Genomic DNA, 23,133 nt, shown 5'->3' on the forward strand with positions numbered 1-23,133 from the left:
ATGCCTCCTGGGTCTCCAGCTGCAGGTCAGAGCTTTGCATTCATGCTTGTTGTTGTTGGACTGTTTTCCTGGTAAAAGTCCTTTAAAATAACAGTCCCCTGAGGACTGCACAGATAGCTGCTTGCTGCTGCACTAGCAACAGGTGATATTTCATATCTTGTTTTAGTTAGGCAAATAGCGTAAGCATTAGTACTTTGAAGGGAAAGGGTATTTTTGCTGTTGTCATTCAAAAGAGAGGGAGAAAACTTTTTGTCAGCCAAAAAAAGATTGTTTTGGAGTATTGGCAAGTGGTGGTGTATCAGAGTTATCACAAAAGAATGGTTGTTTTCATTTTAGAAACCAGAATTGATCAGCACAAGGAACTGTTAGCAGTGTGAGAAAATGCATATTTCTCAGGTAGCGTGTTCGCAGAAATTTTATCCAACAAAAAGTCTTCCAAATGTCAAATTTAAAACGAGAGCTGAAATGTCTTTTGTTTGTTTTGGATAGTGAGAAAGAAGGAGAAATCAATTTCTTGGGTCAATTCTGAACTGGCCTATGTTATAGTTCAAAACATGCTCTGATGAGACTCTTCTGTATTGTTCAGGTTATGTACCAGGTGGAAGGATTTGTTGACAAAAATAATGATCTTCTGTACCGTGACCTCTCCCAGGCCATGTGGAAGGCCAATCACTCTCTTATCAAAGCGTTGTTCCCAGAAGGTAACCCCACTAAGATCAATCTAAAGAGACCACCAACAGCAGGTTCACAGTTCAAGGCTTCAGTTGCTACCCTGATGAAAAATCTTCAGACAAAAAATCCAAACTATATCAGGTAAACTACCCTGTGGCAAAGCTTTGGTGAATTTATGTTTGGCGAAGTTAAAAAAAAAAAATCTTTACATCCAAGCATAAACTATTGAAATCTATGGTTCAAACTCACAATAATAGTTGTTGACACGTACAGGGCTGCAAACAAGTGTCCCTGTTCGCTTCCCTTTCCAGATGCATCAAACCAAATGACAAAAAGGCTGCGCACATTTTCAATGATGCCCTGGTGTGCCACCAGATCCGCTACCTTGGTCTTCTCGAGAATGTCCGGGTCAGAAGGGCAGGTTACGCATTCAGGCAGGCATACGAGCCTTGCCTGGAAAGGTACAAAATGTTGTGTAAGCAGACGTGGCCCCACTGGAGAGGGCCAGCCAGGTAGGAAAACATCAGTATTCTTACCTGTCCTGTTCCAATGATTGAAATTATTATCTTCCACATGTTCTGATTTTTTTAAGTTTTTTTTTTTTTATTTAATGAACTTTCAAGAATTTTAGAAGTAAATTAAAAAGTAGGCCAGTGTGGCTCAAGTGTTTTACCTGTATGTTGCTCCTTAGCATCTCGTTCCAGATTTTGGATGAGTTCATTCACTGGGAAACCTATACTTTTCAGTAGGCTAAAAATTACAGTTCCTTGGCAAAGGAGATTACTTTAGTGATGAACTGGTCTACTTAATGGAAAAGATTTGCATGTGAGCAAGGAGAGCACATAGTTTCTAGAATATATTGTAGCCTTTACTGATTTGGTCCTGAAAGAAAGGGAGAGAGAGAGAGAAAGAAATACTGGAGTGGAATAAAAATGACTAAGAGGTCTGGAATGATCAGGAGGACGCTTATCTTTAATAACCAGCTTTCAAAGTGTACGAACACCCAATTCTTTGAAGACCGTCACGTGATCTTCCTCTGTCCTTTCAGGAATAATTTTACATAATGATTGGTGAACAACTATGAGATAATACCTCTTGCAAATCAATTGTATTAAATATATAATTTTAAATTGCATAGGATTCACATGTATTTTTAAAGATAATGTCTTGGGTAGGCGAATGAGCTTCTCTTAATTCTTTTTACACATGGCCACCAATAGCATGATTTAAATTTCTTTCATAATAGATTAATATCTTTAGCTACAATTTAAATCTTTAGGTTATCAAGATAATGGTAGAAGTGCAGTATTGATAACGGTAGCATTGTTACAATCATCACAAAGATCTGTGCAATTGCTGTCTTTTCTTCTTTGTTGACATTTATAAAATGCAGTTGGTAGAATGTGGAACATTAGCATTTGTCAAACTCATCAATCTTTGTTCCACATTTTGACGTTAGTGTGAGAGCCCTTTTTCATTTCTTTTTTTGTTTAAGTAAAATCATTATAGATGTAAGAGGAAAAAATAGGCCATTGCTGATGCTGTTAAGTAGAATTGCTCTTTTTTCATCAAATTATTCTTAATCTTTACAGTGATTATTCTTGCCTTTAGCTAAATAACCATTGAGTAAATGAGTTAGGTTTTCAATCTTCTTATGTCAAGCGCTATTTAAGAATTTAAAATATGCTTTCATATACTTTCCATAAATTAATCTGTGAATATGTAAACTAAGAAGTTTTAGAGCTGCGGGTCCTGTTTGTTAAACTCATTCACTTCTTATTAGGGCTGGAGTAGAGGTACTGTTTAATGAATTGGAAATCCCTGAAGAAGAATTTTCATTTGGTAGATCAAAGATATTCATCCGCAACCCAAGAACGGTGAGAAATGTCTTCTGCAAAATCAAGCCATCTTTCATGAGGATAGCCTGTTATGAACTGCATAATTCACTAGGTGGTTACTACAGATTTTTCTAGATACAGTGCTTTGATATATTGCTGTGTAATATAGCATTTAAAAAGGCACTTTTTAGTGTTAGACCTGTTAAAATTGGTGTGAATCAAGACTCTACACAATAGCTGTCAGCCTGAATTTAATGTAACTTCTGTGCACTGACTTGTGACAGTGTGTCTGCCACAAAGCTTGTTGATGTATCTGCCTATAGCTCTGGAGGTGAATAAACCAAAAGGTGTCTGAAGGGGGACTTGAATAAAGGAGAGATTCCTCTTACAATAGCTGTGCTTATAGGGTTTTTTTCTGGTCTCTTCTCCCCTGCTGTTTTTCTTCCAATGTCAAATAAAACCCTAAAAAACTTCACACCCCCCAGCTCTTCAAACTAGAAGATCTGAGAAAGCAGCGGTTGGAGGACTTGGCTACTCTCATTGAGAAAATTTATAGAGGCTGGAAGTGCCGCACACGCTTCTTGTTAATGAAAAAAAGCCAGATTGTGATTGCTTCCTGGTACAGGAGATATGCAGTAAGATACTATCCTTTACTAAATGGGGGGTTCTTTTCATTGTTTAATACATATTTTCATATAACCTTGATATGATATTTGATAGCAACTTCATATGATATTTTTCCTTGATATGTGTGGAGAAATATTGAAAATACTCAATTTTACGTTAGTGTTTAAGTACCAATAATGTGAATAAAGAAAATTTAGTTTTCTGTAGACCACTATTAAGTGTTTACATTGTGCTTGTGCTTAAATAATTAAAAAGCTCACCAGAGGCCTTTAGGATTTTGTGGCCCAGCTGGGAAGAGTCTTTTTCATTCAGCTAAAATGCTGTGCTGCCTGGCCCTTACAGAGCTTTCAAAACATATGGTTAATGTGTAAAAAATGTTCAGTAATATACATGTGGAATTCAGTCATTCCTAAGGCTTTTTGTATGTTTGCCTTATTTGGAACCTTTGTATTTGAGGCTCAAGAATGCTGCTTGGGAGGATCCCAGGGATCTATTTTAATTATAGCTCATAAGAGTCGTAGTTCAGTATTGTTGGTACAGTTCTAAAACAGTTTCAAATCTGTAGATTGGGTATTCTGTATCATGAACGGAACAGTACTGTAATATGACTCTCTCATGTCTTTTCATCACTTAGTAAATAACATTGACTTATAAGATAAGAAAAGATTTATTGTTTTTGAGTTTTAAAACAATCCTTAAACATGTCAGCTGCATTTTGTTATTGTGTGCCTATCGGAAAGCTTGATAAAATATATCATACAGAAACAAAGCATCATCTTAAAGTGCAAGTTGCAGAATTGACAATCACTGTTTTTCAGTTGACAAGCACTTCTGTTTATCATCCTGAAAGCCATTAGTGTTTGGTTCAGTTATCATGGGTAATTAGAGAGAAGTATAGATCATTTGGAAAAAGTATGAATAAGTGCTCTTTTACTGTAAAAACCCCTCTCGCTGAACTTCTGTGATTGAATGCACCATTTCTACAAACAGCATCATTACAGAATTGCATCGTGCCCATATGGCTTCATCATGATCTCATACAATCTTAATGAAATAAAAATGGAGTTACCACAGCTAGATTGGCACAACTTTTAATGTAAAGAAATGAAAACAAATACGTGACCAAGTTCACATCATTGATTTCTTAACTGTATACCTTTATTGGTGAAACATGGTAGCAGTTGTCATTGAATGCAGGATGAAGTCATAGCAAGACCCTCAGAATTACTTATGGGTGACGACAGAGAGATTTCCTCAGCCTCTTCATGTAGATGGAGGGCACCATTCTCCCAACCCAAAATGACTGTTCTGCAGTGTGATTTGGAAGGCTTCATAAGGAATCCCTTGCATGAACAAAGCTTTTTGACAACTCTTTGTGCTGGAGGCTTGGCTAAAGGATCTGCAGACACTTGCCTGTCTGTTCCCTTGCAAGGCATGACAGATGTCAGTCATGGCATGAATGTGGCCTAGAGGGCATTCTCTCTAGCGTGCTCACAGAGATGTTCGCTGCAACTTGAGTCGGCTGAGTGTGAAGTCTAAAAGCCTTGTCACAAAGTCTGTCAACTGTTGTTCACTTAGTATTATACTAACCACTGGTCTACTGGAGAACTGAGCTTTTTAGAAGGAAAATGCTCTGCTGTCCAGGAAATTTATTGTTCAAACTGGCATATTTGGATAATACTCCAGCATGTCATTCAGGAATCCATGGGTTTTCTTTTTTCCTGTTCCTAAGTTATCATCAGCATTTGGTATTAGAAAGGGACTGTGGGTAATAGAAACAGCGCAAGTATTATGAAAAGATGGTAAAAAGCTTAGCCAACAAACCTGAGCATTTGTGATGGTTTGTATGCTACTCTGTTGGTGGGAAAGACAAATAAAGCTGTTACTGTTAGTATTTAATCCGTGTCACTTTTGTGCTGCTGACCATGAACTTAGTGTTTCTGTAAACAGAGAGTGACATTGTCCACGCAGCATTGTTGATGTGCTTTATTTCCCCTTGAGTCGAACACAGAATCTACACTCTGATGTGCTTGGTCGAAAATTGTTCACTTTTTACATTTAGTGCTTGTATCCTTAATCATATTTTCAAATGTTAGTAATGAAAATTTTATTATACAATACTTTACAGTTGCAATATTCTGTTCTAAGCTTCACTTTTATTTCCAATACAGCAACAAAAAAAGTATCAGAAGATAAAGAGTTCGGCTATTATAGTACAGTCTTACATCAGAGGATGGAAGGTGAGTTTCCCGTCACTGCGGCTATGTGTGCATCGTGAGGTAAGGAGCAGGTCAGAAAATATACTCCAAGGGCACTGAGCCTCCCAACTTTCATGCCTTCTGTCTATTGAGCTGTGGCTGTGCTGTAGGTGTTGTTAAATGCTCATGTTTGCCGTGGAAGAGGTGAGTTTGGGATATCTGCATGCAACCTGGGCTATAAATCCCTGCAAATGGTGCAAGTGGAAGGCTGGGACCACACTAAACTACTGGGTTATCCTTGGGCCATCTTCTGCCAGAGAATTTGGAGAGAGGTGCCCTCTTTATGTGGGCTGGAGTATGGAGCGAGTCTGGTGTTCAGAGCAGACCTAGGTACGTGCTAACCAGGCAGCCTGGCAGCTCCAGAGCAGGATGGTCCAGGACTCTGTCACTGGGCTTACGAAAACTGTAACGTTGGACTGATTTGGAAGAAGAGAGTTGTGGTCGGCAGTTATTTTATGGTTAATAGGATTCTCAAAGAATGAACAAAATTGAAAGCAGGCTTAAAATAAAGAGTTTGGGTCACCTGGGCAGTATGTTACTTGGGTTAAGTCTTCAATTCTCCTCCGTGTGCTAAGCAGAGGGGTGAAAGTGTACTGTACTCGACTTGTGTTGAGCAAGTACGTTATCACTGTTTGCTTGTCCTCTGCCTCAGTTTGCTACAACTTTGTTTCTTCTGGGAGGTTTGTACTTTGTGAAGGGATAATCCTGCAGCCATAGTAGAGACTTCAGGGGTGATTCTGTAATAAGAGGTAAAAATTAGGTTAATGGCTCAATGAAAGCATCCACAGTGCTTAAAGCAACTACTGCTGTCTAGCTTCAGAAAAAATGTCCCTGGGCTCCTTGTTTTCTTATTAACCTTTCTCCACCCCACTAAATGTGCCTTTCTCCTCTATTTAGGGAAGAGAGAACTGCCTTTAATTCTGGAGTCAGTTCCCTTCCTGTCAGACAGTGAAGGAAGGGGCTGCAGTTACTAGCTATAGGTGTTAGCAGCCCTCTCCTGCCCAGAAGGTTTTAAAGTTTGCCAGCAATAAGCTAGCATAGTTTGATTTTACTATTTTTTGTGATTTTTTTACTTTGTCCTTATTATTTTGTTTAAATGAGTTAAAAATATCCTTTCAGTCTAATTATTGATGTACTGTCTTTTCCCATGAGGATTATTTGAAGAAAATTGGGTAAAAGCATCATCTCGCTTTCAGTTATGGTTTTCTGTTTGTCATTGGAGAACATGCTCTTTTGTGGTAGCACTGCCACGGATAAAAGCCTGGTATGACAGCAGCCTTTAGTGTGATCTAAAGCCTGGCAATTTACTTGTGATTTATTCTTTATTGTAGTCTAAATGGATAAGACGCATACTGTGTGGAGGAAAAGTATTGTTGCCATTGTACACACAGACATATACATACATCAGGTGAAGCAGCAAATCTGGGAGAAAAATGAACATTGAACGAAGATCCCCTGAACTGCCAGTCCCAAGCTCTCCCTTGTGCACAGAATCTTCCCTAGAACATCGAATGTTAGCCTGCATAGCATTTATGAATTTATTTGCTTGGGGATTTGGAGGCATAGTTTTTTCGTTTTGCCTGGATTTACAGGTTGCAATGCCTTAGTTTAAAATCATTAAGAAATTATGGTTATTTTTTTGAATAAAATAATATTTTCAATTGTTCACAGGCTCGGAAACTTCTTCGGGAACTTAAGCATCAGAAGCGTTGTAATGAGGCTGCCACAATAATTGCCGCTTACTGGCATGGTACCCAGGTAAGAAAATGGCAACGAATTGTGCACTTAATTGTCTCTACATAGAATGAAGAAGGCCCTTCAGAATAAAGTTATCTGGGAATATTTTCAGTGCCTTAAACTGCTGGTTTTTTGTTTGTTTTTTTTTCTCTTTGCTGCTAACATGTTTTAGCTGGTGCAGTCTGGGAAGCTGGGACACGCTTTAATATTTGCTGTTTGTAGTGACTGGTTTCTTTCTTTCTTTCTTGCACCATTGGGAACTTGCAGTAACCTTTTCTTTCCTAAGCTTTTCTATATCCCATTTTCAAATGCATCACAGGCGCGAAGGGAACTGAGACGACTGAAGGAGGAGGCTAGAAATAAACATGCTATTGCTGTTATTTGGGCTTACTGGCTTGGATATAAGGTACTTCATGCACATATCACATGCTCCCCTTCATTACCCAACAATATCAACATTTAATCAGTAGTAAATAGTGCAAATTAATGACTAATACAATCGACTCTAAAATAATAGAGCATGATCATTGATTCCTTCCATCTCCATTCATGCCACACTTAATAAATCTGACAACATTCTGTATGTCAGTTTTTTGTAGAGTAGGAAATTCTTTGCATGGCAACCAAGTAGTGATTTGCACTAACAAGCCATTAGACTAGATTAAAGACGACTAGAGACAGTATTCTCAAATTAGGCAATGCATTTAACTGCATCTAAAAATGCAAAGCATGGTTTGCAGGGGGAGATAAGGTTGGGGTTTTCTGGTGTGTGGTTTTTGGTTTTTTTTTTCCCCCCTAACAAGTGCTTTCAGTGACACTATTAGTGATCCAATTGAGATTTTCACCAGGCTGTATATTCTGCACCCTGGACAGTCTTTATTTACAAGTTCAAACCAATGCTATTAGGTTTTACTAAATTCTAGTTTTAATTGATTTTCTGGTTGTGATTTGAGCCAGTAAGAAAATTTCAGTAAGTACAAGTAAAGCATGGTTTTATGACCTGATCTTTTAGCAGAAAATCATGTTAGTTTGCAATTTTAAACTTACAGCCCTAGAAAAATCCCAGGAATTCCAGCATCAGCTGTTTGTTTTCAGAAGCAAAGTCCCACTGAAAGATTCTTGCTAATCCCCAGCCTGCAATTATGGGTTATGTGAACATTTGAAATGCTGTTTGCTAGAGGCCAAAAATGTACTGGTTTCAATTAATAAATTTTTAATTTAGTTGAAAACCATATTCAGTAAATATATTAAGTTTAAAACATTTTTCAGTTATTATTTGGGGGGGGGTGGGGTGTTGTCAGAACACCTTGCCAACTAGATGGGAGAAATGTGCTCAAATTACATCTGGAGTATAATGCTGAGTTTGACCTTTGCTATTCTGATATAAATCTATTAGATTTCTAATGAAATGGCAGCCCTGGGAATCCAAACAAATATGTACAGAATTTCCGTCATACTAGAGAGACTTTGGAACTTTTCAGTTCTAGCTTGATACTTAGGTAGCTATGTAATTTGACAGATGCACTGTTTCCTCTACATTTGTTTAAATGCAACACATTGATAATTTATTTTATTTTTAACCAGAGTTCCTTTCACCAAAAAAATTGCTCAGTACTGCAGCAGTGATATTTACTTTCCTAGGTTTAAGATGTGCTTTAGAATTAAAAAGGACATGTCCAGAAAGTGGATGCAATAGTGTTAACTGTGTTAGAGCTCCTCATTTAAATATTATAGTAGATTTGGTTAATTTTTAACATGTTTTAGCAGTTATTTTTATCAATTGACTCATAGGAAGAAATTTCATTAAAAACTGCCTCCTTATTCCCTAAATATAAATAATCTAAATATTAAAAAAATATATATCTAAAGATAATAATCTAAACTGAATTAAGATTAAAAAAAGGAATTACAGTATCTGATAAGAGATAAAACTTGTCATTGGTGTGTTGTTTTATCTTTTCCCAGGGGAATGTTTAAAACAAAAGTTTCTGAAAGTTATCATCAGAGAGTGCTTGCTTTACCAAAAAAAAAAAAAAAAAAGCTATGGAACTCAAGTACTCAGTTTCCTTCCCTTTCACAAGACAGACAAATACTTAGCTTTGCAGAGTCCTTGTTTTTACAGTGCTGTATAGTAGGAGCTTTTGTTCCAAGCGGATGACTGAAAACATATTCTTTGAGAGCCTACATCTAACAGAAATTAACCTTTCTAGCTACATCAGAAAAGTGTAACTGGCACAAGCTGGAACTGCTGTTGCACAAGTCTGTCTGACAACATATAACTTGACAACTGCAGATATGTGGCTAGAGCTGCTGTGACTGATCCTATAATACTGGAACTCTTCGTTTTACTTGACTTTTATCATCAGATAACTGAATAAAAAATGTACTGGTATCTCCGAAAATGTGCGATTCTGTTAAGTTGCCCACACGTGCCTTTGTGTTTAGAATACTTTGCAAATTGCTTTCCTAAAACGGGAATGACTGATGAAATGTAGGTAGGTGCTGATCTCTTTGTACATGAGGAAGGCACTAGGTTTGGGGGGTTTACCCCTTCATTCCATAAAGACAGACATAATACCAGGCTGGAGGATTTTTTTTTTAAGTACATAAAGATCAAAATACAAAATAATCTCCAGAATAAAAGCCCTCAATACAGTGTCGGTAATTCATCATTACATACATAGTTTCAGAGTTGATTCTGTTCTGCCCAGGCACTTGCCAGTGAAAGAAGTAGATAGTGAGATTTTAGTAAGTCTTGATTTTTATACGTGTCATTTTGATGATGCAACTGCAGGCAAAGTTCTCCATTAGAATCAAGTTGCAAGATACCACAGATTGCGAGGTGTGCACTGAAGAGAAGGTGGAAACACTGATAGTGAATAATGGGGCTGACAAAATTCTTATCTGTACATGCCACTTAAGCAGCAGTGGAGGCTTTTTTGACCTCCTGTGTTGCTTCATACCAATTCACGCTGACACGTTGGGTTTTAAAGGTTAAACGCTGTTCTTCCATCTTTCTGTATCTTGATTGTAAGTTGGCTGGTCTATTTGGGAGAAGCCTTTTCCTGGTCGTTGTGCTATCTGCATCGGGCTGTCTCTTTTGTTCACTATCTAAACCTTTTAGGCTCGAAGGGAATTGAAACGCTTGAAGGAGGAGGCTAGGCGTAAGCATGCTGTTGCAGTCATTTGGGCTTACTGGCTTGGACTGAAGGTACTTTCTCAAACACTCCCATCTGTCAACATGAACTCAATAAAGCGTGGGCTTTATCTTACTATCTTACTAACAGTTAATAAACAAGCAGTTACGTGGGCTCACTGGTAGGGATGATTTTGCACAGAATTACATTGCTTAATTTTGTCATGGACTTTACTGAAAAATTCATAAGCTGAAAATGCCTCATTTACAGCAATATTTAGGTGTGGGGTGTTTTTTGTCATATCAGGAATTTCAGTTTTCAAGTGAAAGACAAATGTCAGATTAAAGGGACTCTATTACAGCTGTTGACTTAAAAACCTGACCTACGTTGGCAAAGATCCTATCCAGAAAGATTACAAGGATGTATTTTCTTATTGTGACCTCTGCTTGTTTGAATGGGAAGTAGGGTGGAGCTGTTTGACTCTGCTGCTCACGTTAGACCCTCGACCCCAGTGTCGAGGGCACGGCGTAAAGCTAATGATAATGTCCTGTTGCTTCCATCAAGCCTTTTTAGGGCATGGCACTGCGTACAGTTACCTATGGCTGGTGGCAGCCATGAATTCCCAGAAAAACTGAGATGTACAAGAGTCTTGTTTTCTGTCCCTTGCTTTCAAGGACTGGTTGGCAAAAGAAAACACATTTGTAATCTGGAAAAATGTAGTTCTGCTCTGTAAATAGACTATGAAAATGGCATCTTGAGATGTTTCAGATCTGTGCCCAAATGATTTACGTAACACAGTTTTCAAACAGTTTTACAGATACAGTCCTGAAGAATTGCGGAAATTGGAATCAGTTTTGTTTGGCTGGGTGTCACTTTTGTTAATAGGGCATATTGTAGACTACAGAAGTATAAAAGGGAACAATTTGCTTGATAATGCAGAGTAAAGCCCAGCTTTCTTATTCTCATACTTATTCTAACAATGATGAAGTGGGCAAAAATAGTTACAAAACATATCATTATATATAATTAATGTATATTATGTATATAAAAAAAATCCATTACAATACATACATGGAAACCAGAGCTGGAAATACGAAGGAGCCATTTTAAGAAGTCGTTCTGCAGATCAGAATCACACTTTAGGTACTACTGCCAAAGTGGGTCTGTTTTTATGATTTTAAACCAAGAATATGTCCCTCCTGAGAACTCAGAGGCTGTTTTATATCAAACAGTGGCATTTAAATGAAAACTGATGAATCCAAAACCTTTAAGGCACATTACAGCAGGAATATGTTTCTGCCTGTCTGTGGTGTGGTTTTTCAATGTATTTTTTAAATAGTGTAAGTGGCACTTCCATCTCACCTGAAATACGCAAATTTTTCTGAATAAGAACATAGTCTGTGATTCCAATATATCACTGTTACCACAGGCAATCCTCATTTGTCTGATGGCAAAGTATTTTCACCCATGGCATATGGAGGTGAAGATTTAAAGTTGATAAAAGTGATCAAGATTAAATCATTAATTCTTGAGTCTTTCTTTTTTCTTTTTTTTTTTGATTGTATGATAAGTAGATTTTAATAGCATTTCTGGTACTTCCCAGATTTAGGCTTTTCTGGAACAGCTTGCATTTCTCAGTGCTTGCTTTGCAGCTTCCCTGCAGCGCCAATAGGATGTGTGGGTGTATATTAGTCCCTTTGTTCCAAATTAATTTGCACACCTTGCAGCTCACAAAGAATAACACAAAGCAACATTATTAAAGAGAGTCTATGAGAATGTGGTGAGATTTGGGATGATTGTGGTTGGAGTGGCTTTGAGTGTGTTAATTTCCATCCCTGAATAATAAATAAAGGATGTACACTAATATAGAGCACTAAACCTTACAGAAAATCAGTGAATAAGAACTCTAATAATTTTTCTTACAAAGTGAGGAGGAAGAAATTATGTGCTATATTTGCATAGAATGAAGGCAGCTGAATGCCCATTATTCTGTGGGGGTTTTTTAATCCCAGAATGGTGACAGATTCTTGCTTTCAAAATGCTGGTTTATCTTAAAATGCACAACACTCAGTTCGGGGCAGAAGGTGTGCCAGGATAAGCCAAACAAACTTTTTCTTGTAAGTTGATGTGGGTTTTTCCTCTATGGGTTTCCCTTTATTTTCTGGTTACAGTGAACTCAGCAACACATAATGAGTTAGCTAAAACCAGTAAATTTGCTCTGGGGTAAATTATGCAAAGCCACGATGTTTTCCCTGGTTTTTGCTCAAAACTTTTAACAGGTGTGTTGCAGGCTGTGCCAAAGTTTGAAAAAAGTTGAGGGATGTTTCAGCTAACTTGACGTGAGCCTGGGCTTCCATACAACTGCAGACCAGTTGTGCTCTCTCTGATTGGGTTTTCTGAGGGGGAGAGTTTAGGTACTGTGCTAATTAGCACGGAGAGAAATATCAAGGGCAAAACAAGTACTCTGAAACTTGCATTTACAAGCGCATATAAAAAATTAGTATCACCTGCAAAAATGGTTCTTGATTACTTTTTTTGATTTTTTTTTTTTTAATATAAATTTTAGGAGCAAATATCAAGCTTGCTGACATTAAGAACCTTTGTGTTGATTCTCTGCTCTTATCAAACACCAAAAACTTATTTTCCTTTTGGAATGAAGACTGCTTGTCTGAAAAGATATGTATAAGTCTGCTCTGGGGAAAAAAAAAAAAAATCACTTTTTTATTATAGTAAACTCTGTGTATTAGGAATCTTAAAGGGGAAAAATCAGAAACAGTTCATCAGTTAACTGTGTAATATCAGTTCAGTGTTGCTTCAGACAATAAAATATGTGTTACTGATGATACATTACTTTTTCCAGTCCAGTTTTTTGCAAAAACCTACGAAAATGGATTCATGCTGTGAATTCAACAATATTTGAGTATCTTGCCTTTTCAGAGGAGAGTATTTAAAAGTCTGTTAAATTTGCAAATGACTGTACTCAGGTCATCTGAGGTAACTTTCTGACCGCTTGGTCCACGGTCTGGTTCATATATTTGAAATGTACCCAGTTCATGTTCCTATTTCAGGGAACGCTTTGCATGTTAGTATGCTTTTTTAGTATTTTCTGTCATAGAGCTTTATAAAAGAGTACCTGTGGAAACAAATTCATTCTTTGTATTCACTTTGAGGGTTTGTTTAACTTTTCAGGTCCGTAGAGAGTACAGAAAATTCTTCAGAGCCAATGCTGGAAGAAAAATTTATGAATTTACCCTTCAGAGACTTGTATGTATATATCCATACAAAGCACATGTACATTTTCTGTGTTTTAAATTTTTGTTTTCTAGCAAAAGTAACAGCTGTATTATGGCCTTGATAGTCTTTGTAAGGAAATGTCCACGCTAAGCATACGGAAAATTGACAACTTAAATATTCTGATGTGGTAAAGAAAGGATAGTAATAGTGTTTTGGAGGTGTGAGAATGGCTCTAACTAAGCATTTGCCACACTTGTGTGATACATAAATCTGCATTTCTCTCTATACTTGGCTTTTTAAATCCATATTCAGGTTTATTAAAACTGAGAGTTGCAGTATGGTAACTGTGCTTTTAATCATAGAGCATCTGCTTTTCCTTGCTTATTTCAATAACTCTGGTATGGGAACATTAATAAAACATCTTGCTTCAATTTTATCACAGATGCAAAAATACTTCCTGGAAATGAAGAATAAGATGCCTTCTTTATCACCAATAGATAAAAACTGGCCAGCAAGACCTTACCTGTTCTTGGATTCAACTCACAAGGAATTAAAGAGGATTTTCCATTTGTGGAGGGTAGGACACATTCTGGTCCAGTCTGTACAGAACTTCATCGCATGATTTTCAGTAGTGTTCATGAAGAGCCTATTTTTAGGATGTATTTCTTCCTGTTCCAGCTGGGATGATTTTATTTCTTTGGAAGAAGTATGTCTTTTGATCATTGTCTTTGGCCTGCAAGGGGTATAACTATCCTGCCTACTCCTTTCTGGAGCTGGGGAGAGAGGATTGCTTCCTGCCATCAGCTTTTAACTTAATACTGAAGCAGTATGCCTGTTGCCTGTTAATTGTTAGCTTATAATACTTGTGTCCATGGCCAGGACTGGGACTAGCTCTTAGACCAACATTGGAAGTACCGGGTGGAATTTTTTACTCATGAACTGTGGTTAGCTGAAATTTGTTTTGGATCTCTGGATGGAGAGAACGGCGAGAATCTGTATAAGTGCTGATGAGACGTTTTACTGATCTTGTGGGCTATGTTTTCTGTGACTTGTCAAGGAACAGTTTTTCTTTCTGAGCCTGCAAAATTCATCCTCTCAGCTGTGTTTTGTTGTGTCTCTCTGCTTATGTAAACTTCCACAATCGTGGAACTATACATATGTTTCTGTGAACCTTTTTAGCAGTCTTCCAATGACTGGTATCTGATAGATTAAGCTCACGTTCAAATGCAACATGCTTAAATGAGATGTTTTATGTGTTGGTTTTGGTGTAATTCAGAAGTATCTAGAATGGATGAGGAGAAAAACACCTCTGCTGTTTGTTACTGTGCTACAGTGGCATGTAGGATGGAGCTGAGTCACTTCAGAAGTATACAAAGAATGTGCATCTTGAGCAATAAGCAAACATTAGTCTGTGTTGCTGCTGCTTCAAATCAGATTTGGAAGGAGAATTTTTTTGTTTGTTTAATCTATCATGTTTTGTAGTGTAAAAAGTACAGAGACCAGTTCACAGATCAGCAGAAGCTTATATATGAAGAAAAACTGGAAGCAAGTGAACTTTTCAAGGACAAGAAGGCTTTATATCCAGCCAGGTAATGACTTATTCTGCTGCTTTTAGTGTACAATAAATTCAGTATCCTTACATAGAGTTAGGAAACTAAGCAAGATTTTGCTTTTTAGCTTAAGCAGGAAAGTGCATTTTCCTTGTTTGACAATGTCCCTGCATCATTTTACTTTACAATCCTGGAAATTGACCTCAGTTTGCTTCTAACTTAGATGTTATTGCAGCCACTAATCCTGTGATACTGAGCACTTCTGCCCAGAAGCCATGATGTTTTGTTGTTCTAACCACCCATGACCTGTTCACATCGTAAAAGTTTGGAGAACTTGTAGAAGGGAATCGCTCTCACCCTTTACCCTAGTTTCCGTCACGCTGGTTCCTGCAACCAATAAACGTAGAGTGAACTGAAAGGCTGTCAGTGACAATGTCACTCCCAGATGAGGCGTGCCAGGGAGCTCTCCTGTGTTCAAACTTAGTATGTTCAGCGTAATGCTCTAACGTGAAGACTAGGGAATTTAAGAGTTAGATACATTGGTATACATCTTTTTGAAGGGGTACTTAAGAAAAAAAAAAACAACTTAGAAGTTCAATTCCATTTTAGATTTTTTAGTTTTTTTTTTTTAATTGGAGACTTTTTAAAAATGTGAAATCTCTGCAAATAAGTTTTCTGGTCTCTCAGATTATCAAGTTCTTAAAAACTGATAAATTCTTGTCATTGCTATCTGCAGAGCTAACATGACTCAAGAAAGTGCAGTAGTATCTAATTTTACCTAAGGAATGCACTTTTTCTTTTTTTTTTTCATGCAATAAAATGGACAAAATAGAGATCTGATGTCCTTGAAAGAAGTTGAATTGAACTTTTTATGTGAATATGAGCTTAGAAATTGTGTTATTCTTGAAAGCAAAGGTCTTGTCCATCTCAGGAGAGTTTTCTTTTAGAAGCCATAGTTTGAGCTGAGCAGGAGCAAGGCACTGTAAAGTGAGAAGCAAGGTTCAGTAGAGGGAGGAACAGGAATCTGCAAGAGTTGATGAGAGCAGTTCCATGCATGGGCAAGCTCTGCCTGATTGTTTGTGTGTGTTATTGGTTTTGGTTTTGTCATTTTTTATTGAGACATTTCCTTTTTTCCTGGAATGGGCTCAGTATATGTTTCTCTTTCTTCCCTTCAGTAGATCACTTATTTAATGGCTGTATATGTTAGCTTGTGGTTTGTTCCTTATTTGCTTTGGGATGTCTTTTTATGCTGCTGGGAAAAGAGAAAGATGCTTCCTTTGGACTTTTCTAGGAGCAAGCAGGTTTTTTTGCTTTGAGTCAGTTTACATCTGATCAGCATAGAGCTCCTTGGGAAGGAAGGATTTTTATTTATATCCTTGGTTTGTTACTTTTTACACCAAGACTGAACAATCAAATTGCATACAGCAAAATGTATATCTAAGTTACTTTTATTCTTAAGTGGTATATGTGATAGAGGGTAACTGTTGATTCATTTCAGTTTTAGCTTGTAAGTCGTCATTGTTTAATTAGGGACAAAGTCCACAGGGAATCTACTGTTTTGGTGACTATGGTTTCATAATACTAATTAATAAAACCAAAAAAAGTCAGAGCTCCAACATGGTAGAAAGTTAGAATGGTTTCCCCACCCTGCACTCATTTAGAAACATTTCCATCTCTTTTTGTCTTGTATTCAGAGCTGATTATCTCCTGTTGTTTTTTTTTATTGGCCTAGGGGTGGAGGAAATTACAGTATAAAGTTTCTGATTAGTTAGTATGATAATGATTCATAGGATGTGGCTAATTTTCTGTGTATAATACAATTATTTAAGAACAGAGAGGGACGTCTTGTGAGTACTAAAATACCGGTACCCTTCCTTTTCTCTCCCATCTCCCTGTGTGCCAGAGATGCAACTGCAAAGATAGTGCTATTCCACATAATATATCAGCTCCTCTTGGGCTCTCGTCTTGGCAAAGCTTTGCATTTAGTACTTTGACTGTAATTTAATCAAAGCGATTAGTTAAAGTGACTTCCAAACAAAGCAAGCAGCAGCTGTATTCACCAATTCTTAACTGATAGCGAAGCTCTTACTGTATAACCCTGAGGTGGATAAAGATGGGTGATTGGCAAGCGCAACAAGTCTTGACGAAGAGCTGGTACACACTTAAAAAACAACAGGAGGTCTTGAAGGCAAGTTCTTGTCTGTCACTCTGAAATACTGCGAAAGAGCAGAGGTGTCAGTCCTAATGAAGTTTTATTTCCTGTTTTCACGGAGACTGTTATTGGGTGATTTTAAATCAAAATTTATTGTATATGCAAGGACGTACTTATGTCTGATATCCATAACAATTTGGCCCATTTAATTGGAAAATGTTTCCAGAGCAAGGAAAAAAAAAAAAATCCTTTTACCATCTTTGGTGATAAATTTCTCTTTATTCACCATCACTGTGCTGTTAATGTATACAAACAAGATTCTGTGTCTAATACCGTTTCTTACCCCTCCTCCCCCTCCTCCTTTCTCCTTTCCCCCAGGATAGTGTACTGGGAGATATATCCACACTACTCTGTAGCAATTCCCAAGTTATTTTCAGCTGAGGTAGTATGCCTGCACAGCACAGATTAATGCCGACACCACTGCACTGAGTGAATGGTGGTACCAACCTGAAGAGCCTTGGGGCAGAGGACAGGGCATTGCAGTCTCCTGCTTCTCAGCAGGATGGAGGACAATTACACTGCGTAAACAAACACCATGTTAAGAGCCCTGTTTGCATTCAGTTATGTATTGTTCTAGTTATTCTGTTAGACAACAGCAAATTATTTTGCGCTGCTGTTTTTAAAAACAGTTAGAAATTGTGAGTGGAGGTTTCTGGGTTGTTTAGAGTATTCTTTCACTAAAAATGAAGCAGCAAATGACTTTACCTGGCAGAGAATGTATCAAACCTTAAGGAAGCTTCTGGCAGTATGGAGTCATTGAAAAAGGTATTTGGTGCATCTCCTGGCTCCGTGAAGCCTGAAGCAGAACATGACGGCTTCAGGAGGCTTGCTTTTTCCCTGAGATTCATATTTAACTTGTGTTTCCCTTGTCTTTTTGTTGGGCAGTGTTGGGCAGCCGTTCCAAGGGGCTTACTTGGAAATCAGCAAGAACCCCAAGTATAAAAAACTTAAAGATGCTGTGGATGAAAAGATCATTATTGCAGAAGTTGTGAATAAGATCAATAGAGCTAATGGGAAGGTAATAAAATGGAATTGCTTATCCAGAAGGGTAGATCATTTTTGTTATAAATCAACTGAGAGGGAGACTTCGTTTCGGTCATGTAATAGTCTGTGGACTTTAAAAAATGCCCTTTTTTCAAGGGCAAGATTGGGAATGTTGGGTTTATGTAAATTGGTGATTTTAAACACCTGTTTTAAATTTACATAAAGATTACTAGTGTCTTGTTTGGGTTTGTAGTTTTCAGTGACTTTTCCAAACAAAAACGGCATCTCATCAACTGGTAACAGACTGTATTGATTCACAACTAAATGTAGTCCCCGTACCAAACTTAGATCTTCTATTTGCCAGTTGAAGAAAATAAATAGAGAATGTTGTTCTTGTTCAAGTAGTTAGAAAACTTAACCTTTCAAGGTTCACACTGTCGTTCAAGCTCCTGATTATCGCATATTATTATGTTTTAAAATTGTGAGTGGCATACTCTGCTAGCTTTGCCTGTCTTCTGATTGATATCAAAAGCTTTTTGGAATGAAGAGACAAGTTTCTTGTATCATTTGAATAAAGCTGCTAAATATTCTAGGTACTTCTTATTCTGCCAACACAGAACTTGTTTTGCATTTAAATTACACTTATTAAAACAGGAAGTATTATCCTCCCTTAGTAAATGTAATTGTTTTCACCATATCTGTCTAAATATTAGAAGTAGTAGATGTCATTTATGCATTTGTAGGAGTGAAATTAGGTTGCCTGTTGTTGATGCCAAGTTAATTTTCTGGTTTAGAAGAAACTAATTAAATGAAGACAATATCTTTCTTGTACTTGCATAGGCTACAGCTGTCAAGATTTAAAAACAAAACAAACAAAAAATTAATAATGAGCTATGGTTCTATGTGCTTAAGACAGCTACTTCTTAATTATAATAGTTAAGATTTTATTATTTAAAATTTTACAGGAGAAAAAGCTATATGTAGATTAAGTTCTTGTTTCTCTTTCTTACTATTTTCTAAGATGAATTTAAGAACACATAATCATGCTTTAAAAATATTTGTCATTTGAAAATATGAAAGTTTATCCTCCTAAAGAATAATTCCAATAGGTAAAGGGAGGAGAACATAACACTGAAAATACCTACGTGATTTGTGTTGTTCTGCAACACAGTTTTGGTGAATAACAGTAAATAGTGAGGCTTAACCCTGAATTAGCTATCACTGAAAAGGTATATTGGTTTTCCTGGGGATTGACAGAGCATGAGAAATGAGGTTATCCTGATTTGCATAGTTTCTGAGTTTCAGTTTCCGATTTTTGTAACTGTAAGCTAGTAATTAAAGGAACTGTTTATACGTAAGCATATGTGCCAAAATGAGCTAAGCTTCTCAATCTATAATTAGACACATAAATAAATTTGACCTCATTTTAACTGATCTGCAGCTTTTACTGAACATCAAGTGTTCATGTTTACTAATGTGGGCCAAGCTTATTAACTCTATGAACTGCTTGTAGTCTTAGTAGGTGCTCAATAAAGACCAGTTCTCTCTTTGTGTAGATAATGGTTTGCATTTTTGTATTTTCACAGGCTACATCCAGGATTTTCTTATTAACCAAAAATAACGTTCTTCTTGCGGATCAAAAATCTGGGAATATCAAGTCAGAGGTTCCACTGGGAGATGTTACCAAAGTGTCCATGAGCTCCCAAAATGATGGCTTCTTTGCGGTGCACCTCAAGGAGGTTGGTTACAACTTTTTAATACAATAATATGACTGTTTTACATGCAATGATATAAAAATTGTTTATTCATTATCTTGTAGCATTAAATTGTAGTGGTTAGCCTGTAGGTTTAGAATTTTATTGAACTTTGCCGTATCTGCAAAAACTTTGATTGAAGACTACTGAAGCCAGATAAGAACAGGTACTACATTATGAACGATCATTTACTTGTGAAAATCAGACTTCATATTTCACTGTAGCCTCTTCAGGTTTGGAGTTTTCCGTTTGTAATGTGGGCCTTTGATCTGGTTCAGATACCTTGTGGCAGGGTTTTCCTTTTTAGCTGCTCATATAGTTCTTCCTGACACTCGGGCAGAATATTTCTCTCTTCTTTATGGGCTGCCAAGAAATCCACATTATGGCACAGCTAATTTGGTTCTGAAGAACTTAGTTCAGTGCTATATTTGCTTCATTGCACTGTCAGTATTGCTCTCCTGAAATCATTAAGCTGTCATTTGTATTCTAGCTTAAACGGAGTTGAAGAACGTCATATATAGTGTCTTTTTCATACTGACTACCTTCATCCTAATACTGGTGTTGGTAATTGGTTTCTGTTCCTTTCTGAAAATATTGGAAGCTTGCTGTGGTATAGCCAGAAGAGGGATACAGAAACACTACAGTATTGTAGGACAAATGAAGGTGACCCTCGTTTAGGGTCAGAAGGGGTTTTTAACTTTCTCAACAGGTTTGTAGTTGATTCGAGAGTGAATTGCATTTTGATCTTATGCACTGCACTGCATCCCTGTTTAATTTACAAGACAAAAGACTGTTGTTTCATTGCACTGGGAAGAGAAGACTCCTTGTAAAGTCTCCTGCTTAGCTGGCATTTCATATTTTTCATATTCTAGGTTTTGGTAGCCCTAACTACTTTCCGTTCTGTTTCAGGGTTCAGGAGCAGCTGGTAAAGGAGATTTCCTGCTCAGCAGCGATCACCTTATTGAAATGGCCACTAAACTTTACCGTACTACTCTCAGCCAAACCAAGCAGAAGCTCAACATTGAGATATCTGATGAGTATGTTTCTTGTTTGCTTAAAAGTGCATTTCCTTCAGTGCAACATGCTAAAAAGTCAAGTATCTAATGTTAGAAAAACAAAACGCTGTTGTGTAACTAATAGTTCTTCTCTCTTGACAGAATACTTGTAAATAAGGATCCAATTTTCAATGTGTACTCATTTCTAGTATTCAGTTTGGCTCTTATTTCCTTGAAAGTCATTAGAGAAAACATGCTTTTCTTAAGGTAGTTTCAAATAGGGCTATGAAACAGAATTGCTGCTGTAGAAATAATTAAGAGATACTACATTTGAGAGAATAGTTTTGTGTGTGACTGAGAAGTTCACAAATTCCTATGAGATACTTATTGATTAGACTGGACACTAGGTGCCAAGTTCTAGTGAAAATAACCAAAACAGAATGAAAAGCTTCCCCTAAACACACATAATGATGGTGCTAGTAATGTAGGTCTATACTACCTTCTCTTCTGTGGAGGTGAAAAATGTATTCTTAAAATTCCTGCTGATGGTGTTTGAACCACCTGCTGTTGTTTTGGGTTTTTTGGTTGTTAAAAAGCTTTTTTTGATAAAAAGCTTGCATCTCAAATTAGTGTTTCTTTCTGCCTGGTGCAATTTCGTATTTTGGCCTTAAGTAAGGACTGCACTTGCAGTGTTTATAGCCATGGAATAAAAATCTTTGTGTGTGTGTGAACTCCTAAAGCCTGCTGAGTAAGAGTCCCTCACTTGCTCCACCATTATTATGCACTCAGTTTGTTGTGAGAAGTGCCCCCTGATTTCAGTAGCGTCGATTTGGTGGGTTTATTCATTTTGAATAAAGAAGAAAATTTGGAACCCTTTAACAATAGTGGAATAAAACTACTGCAGGCAAAATTTGAACCTTTTGTCTGGCTGCACCACACTGCTTGTGTTCTAGAGTTGTGATGGTGAGTACAGTTTGTTCAGATTTTAGGGTTTATTTAAAGGCTAATTTTGCTTTTTCCTTGAAAATGGCGTCTGCAGTTTTCCTTTGTTCTGTTACCAGATGTGATTTAATTTGCTCAAGGGTGTGAGTTTTTAGCCTCTAAAAGAGTGTGGCTGTCCCCAGTAAGTTTCTAGTTTAATGATGGCTACAAGGGAATAAACTACTAAAAGTTTCAGCATGCATTGCGCTAGTGTGGACTGCCTGCCTGCCTTAGGTGTGGAAAACAGTCTGCTTTCTGGGAGTCTTGCATTTTGGGATGTGGTTTTCTTTCTTGTCTTGCAAATTAAAAACTTTCGAGTGTGTATTGCTATTGAGTTTATCCAGACTAAATAATTTTAAGTTCTTAGCAGTTCCATCTCTGTTGATGGTGAAGCAGTACTCTCTTCCTCCTGCTAGAGTTTAGATACAGGCACAACTAGGGATTGAGGAGAAAATGTGGCCTTATTTTGACTACTGTACGCTACTTTTTGGGAAGAGAGCTGATATAAGCAAAAATGCTGTTGATCCAGGGGTATATCTAGTAGGAGACCTACCGTTTATATATATAATATTGGAACAGTGGGTCTGGGAAGATGCAGCGTTGGTGACAAGAGACGATGGCTATAAGACCTACTCACGTTTTCCGGATGCTTGCATGGCTGGGAGCGCCGAACAAGTTAATCTTTGAGCGTCTGGGCTGTGCAGCAGGAAAGCAGGACCGAAGGGCAGCTCGGCGCAGCAGAGGCCATTTCCTCCCCTGAGCTCTGCCGTCAGCTTGATTTGTGGTTTCCGGCTGGAGAACAAATTCTTTGAAGTTTTTGGCCTCTGCTGGAGGACTTTTTAAGGATGCTAAAAGGGAAAATCTGCTGTATTACAAAGGACTTTTTAGGTCAGCAACCGCTGCATGTGAGCCAAAAGGCAGTGCTGCCCTGTTTATTGCTTTTAATCTTGCTATCCAGAGCAGTGAGAAGTTTGAGGCTCCACAGGAGCCTATTGGTGGGTTTTAGGGGTTTTTTTAAAGCAATTCTCCACATTCAGTGAAACTTCTTTTCCAATAAAAAGTGAAGAGTCAAATCCAGATTCATTTATCCTGGACTGCAGGAAATATCTAAATTTGGAGATTGCTGGGAAGGAAGTGAATTTTCCCAATTGCTG

At 37.5% G+C, this 23,133-nt stretch overlaps 1 protein-coding gene across 9 annotated transcripts in view; it reads left to right on the forward strand.

The window, feature by feature from the left end:
* The window catches only part of MYO1B (myosin IB), a 125,039-nt gene that overhangs the window by 98,418 nt on the left and 3,488 nt on the right, over positions 1-23,133 (forward strand). For 3 of the 9 annotated variants that reach the window (XM_041124119.1, XM_030016837.2, XM_041124120.1), the window contains 14 exons: positions 587-813; positions 984-1,184; positions 2,456-2,549; positions 2,996-3,145; positions 5,309-5,377; positions 7,067-7,153; positions 7,452-7,538; positions 10,257-10,343; positions 13,459-13,533; positions 13,946-14,080; positions 14,986-15,092; positions 18,151-18,283; positions 19,836-19,988; positions 20,913-21,040. In XM_041124119.1, the coding sequence (XP_040980053.1) occupies positions 587-813; positions 984-1,184; positions 2,456-2,549; positions 2,996-3,145; positions 5,309-5,377; positions 7,067-7,153; positions 7,452-7,538; positions 10,257-10,343; positions 13,459-13,533; positions 13,946-14,080; positions 14,986-15,092; positions 18,151-18,283; positions 19,836-19,988; positions 20,913-21,040 (1,733 nt within the window). The remainder of the gene's footprint in view (positions 1-586; positions 814-983; positions 1,185-2,455; positions 2,550-2,995; positions 3,146-5,308; positions 5,378-7,066; positions 7,154-7,451; positions 7,539-10,256; positions 10,344-13,458; positions 13,534-13,945; positions 14,081-14,985; positions 15,093-18,150; positions 18,284-19,835; positions 19,989-20,912; positions 21,041-23,133) is intronic. The other 6 variants (XM_041124122.1, XM_041124124.1, XM_041124121.1 and 3 more) reach the window with 3 other exon arrangements.

Source organism: Aquila chrysaetos, chromosome 6, assembly GCF_900496995.4.
Source record: "Aquila chrysaetos chrysaetos chromosome 6, bAquChr1.4, whole genome shotgun sequence".
Lineage (NCBI taxonomy): Eukaryota > Metazoa > Chordata > Aves > Accipitriformes > Accipitridae > Aquila > Aquila chrysaetos.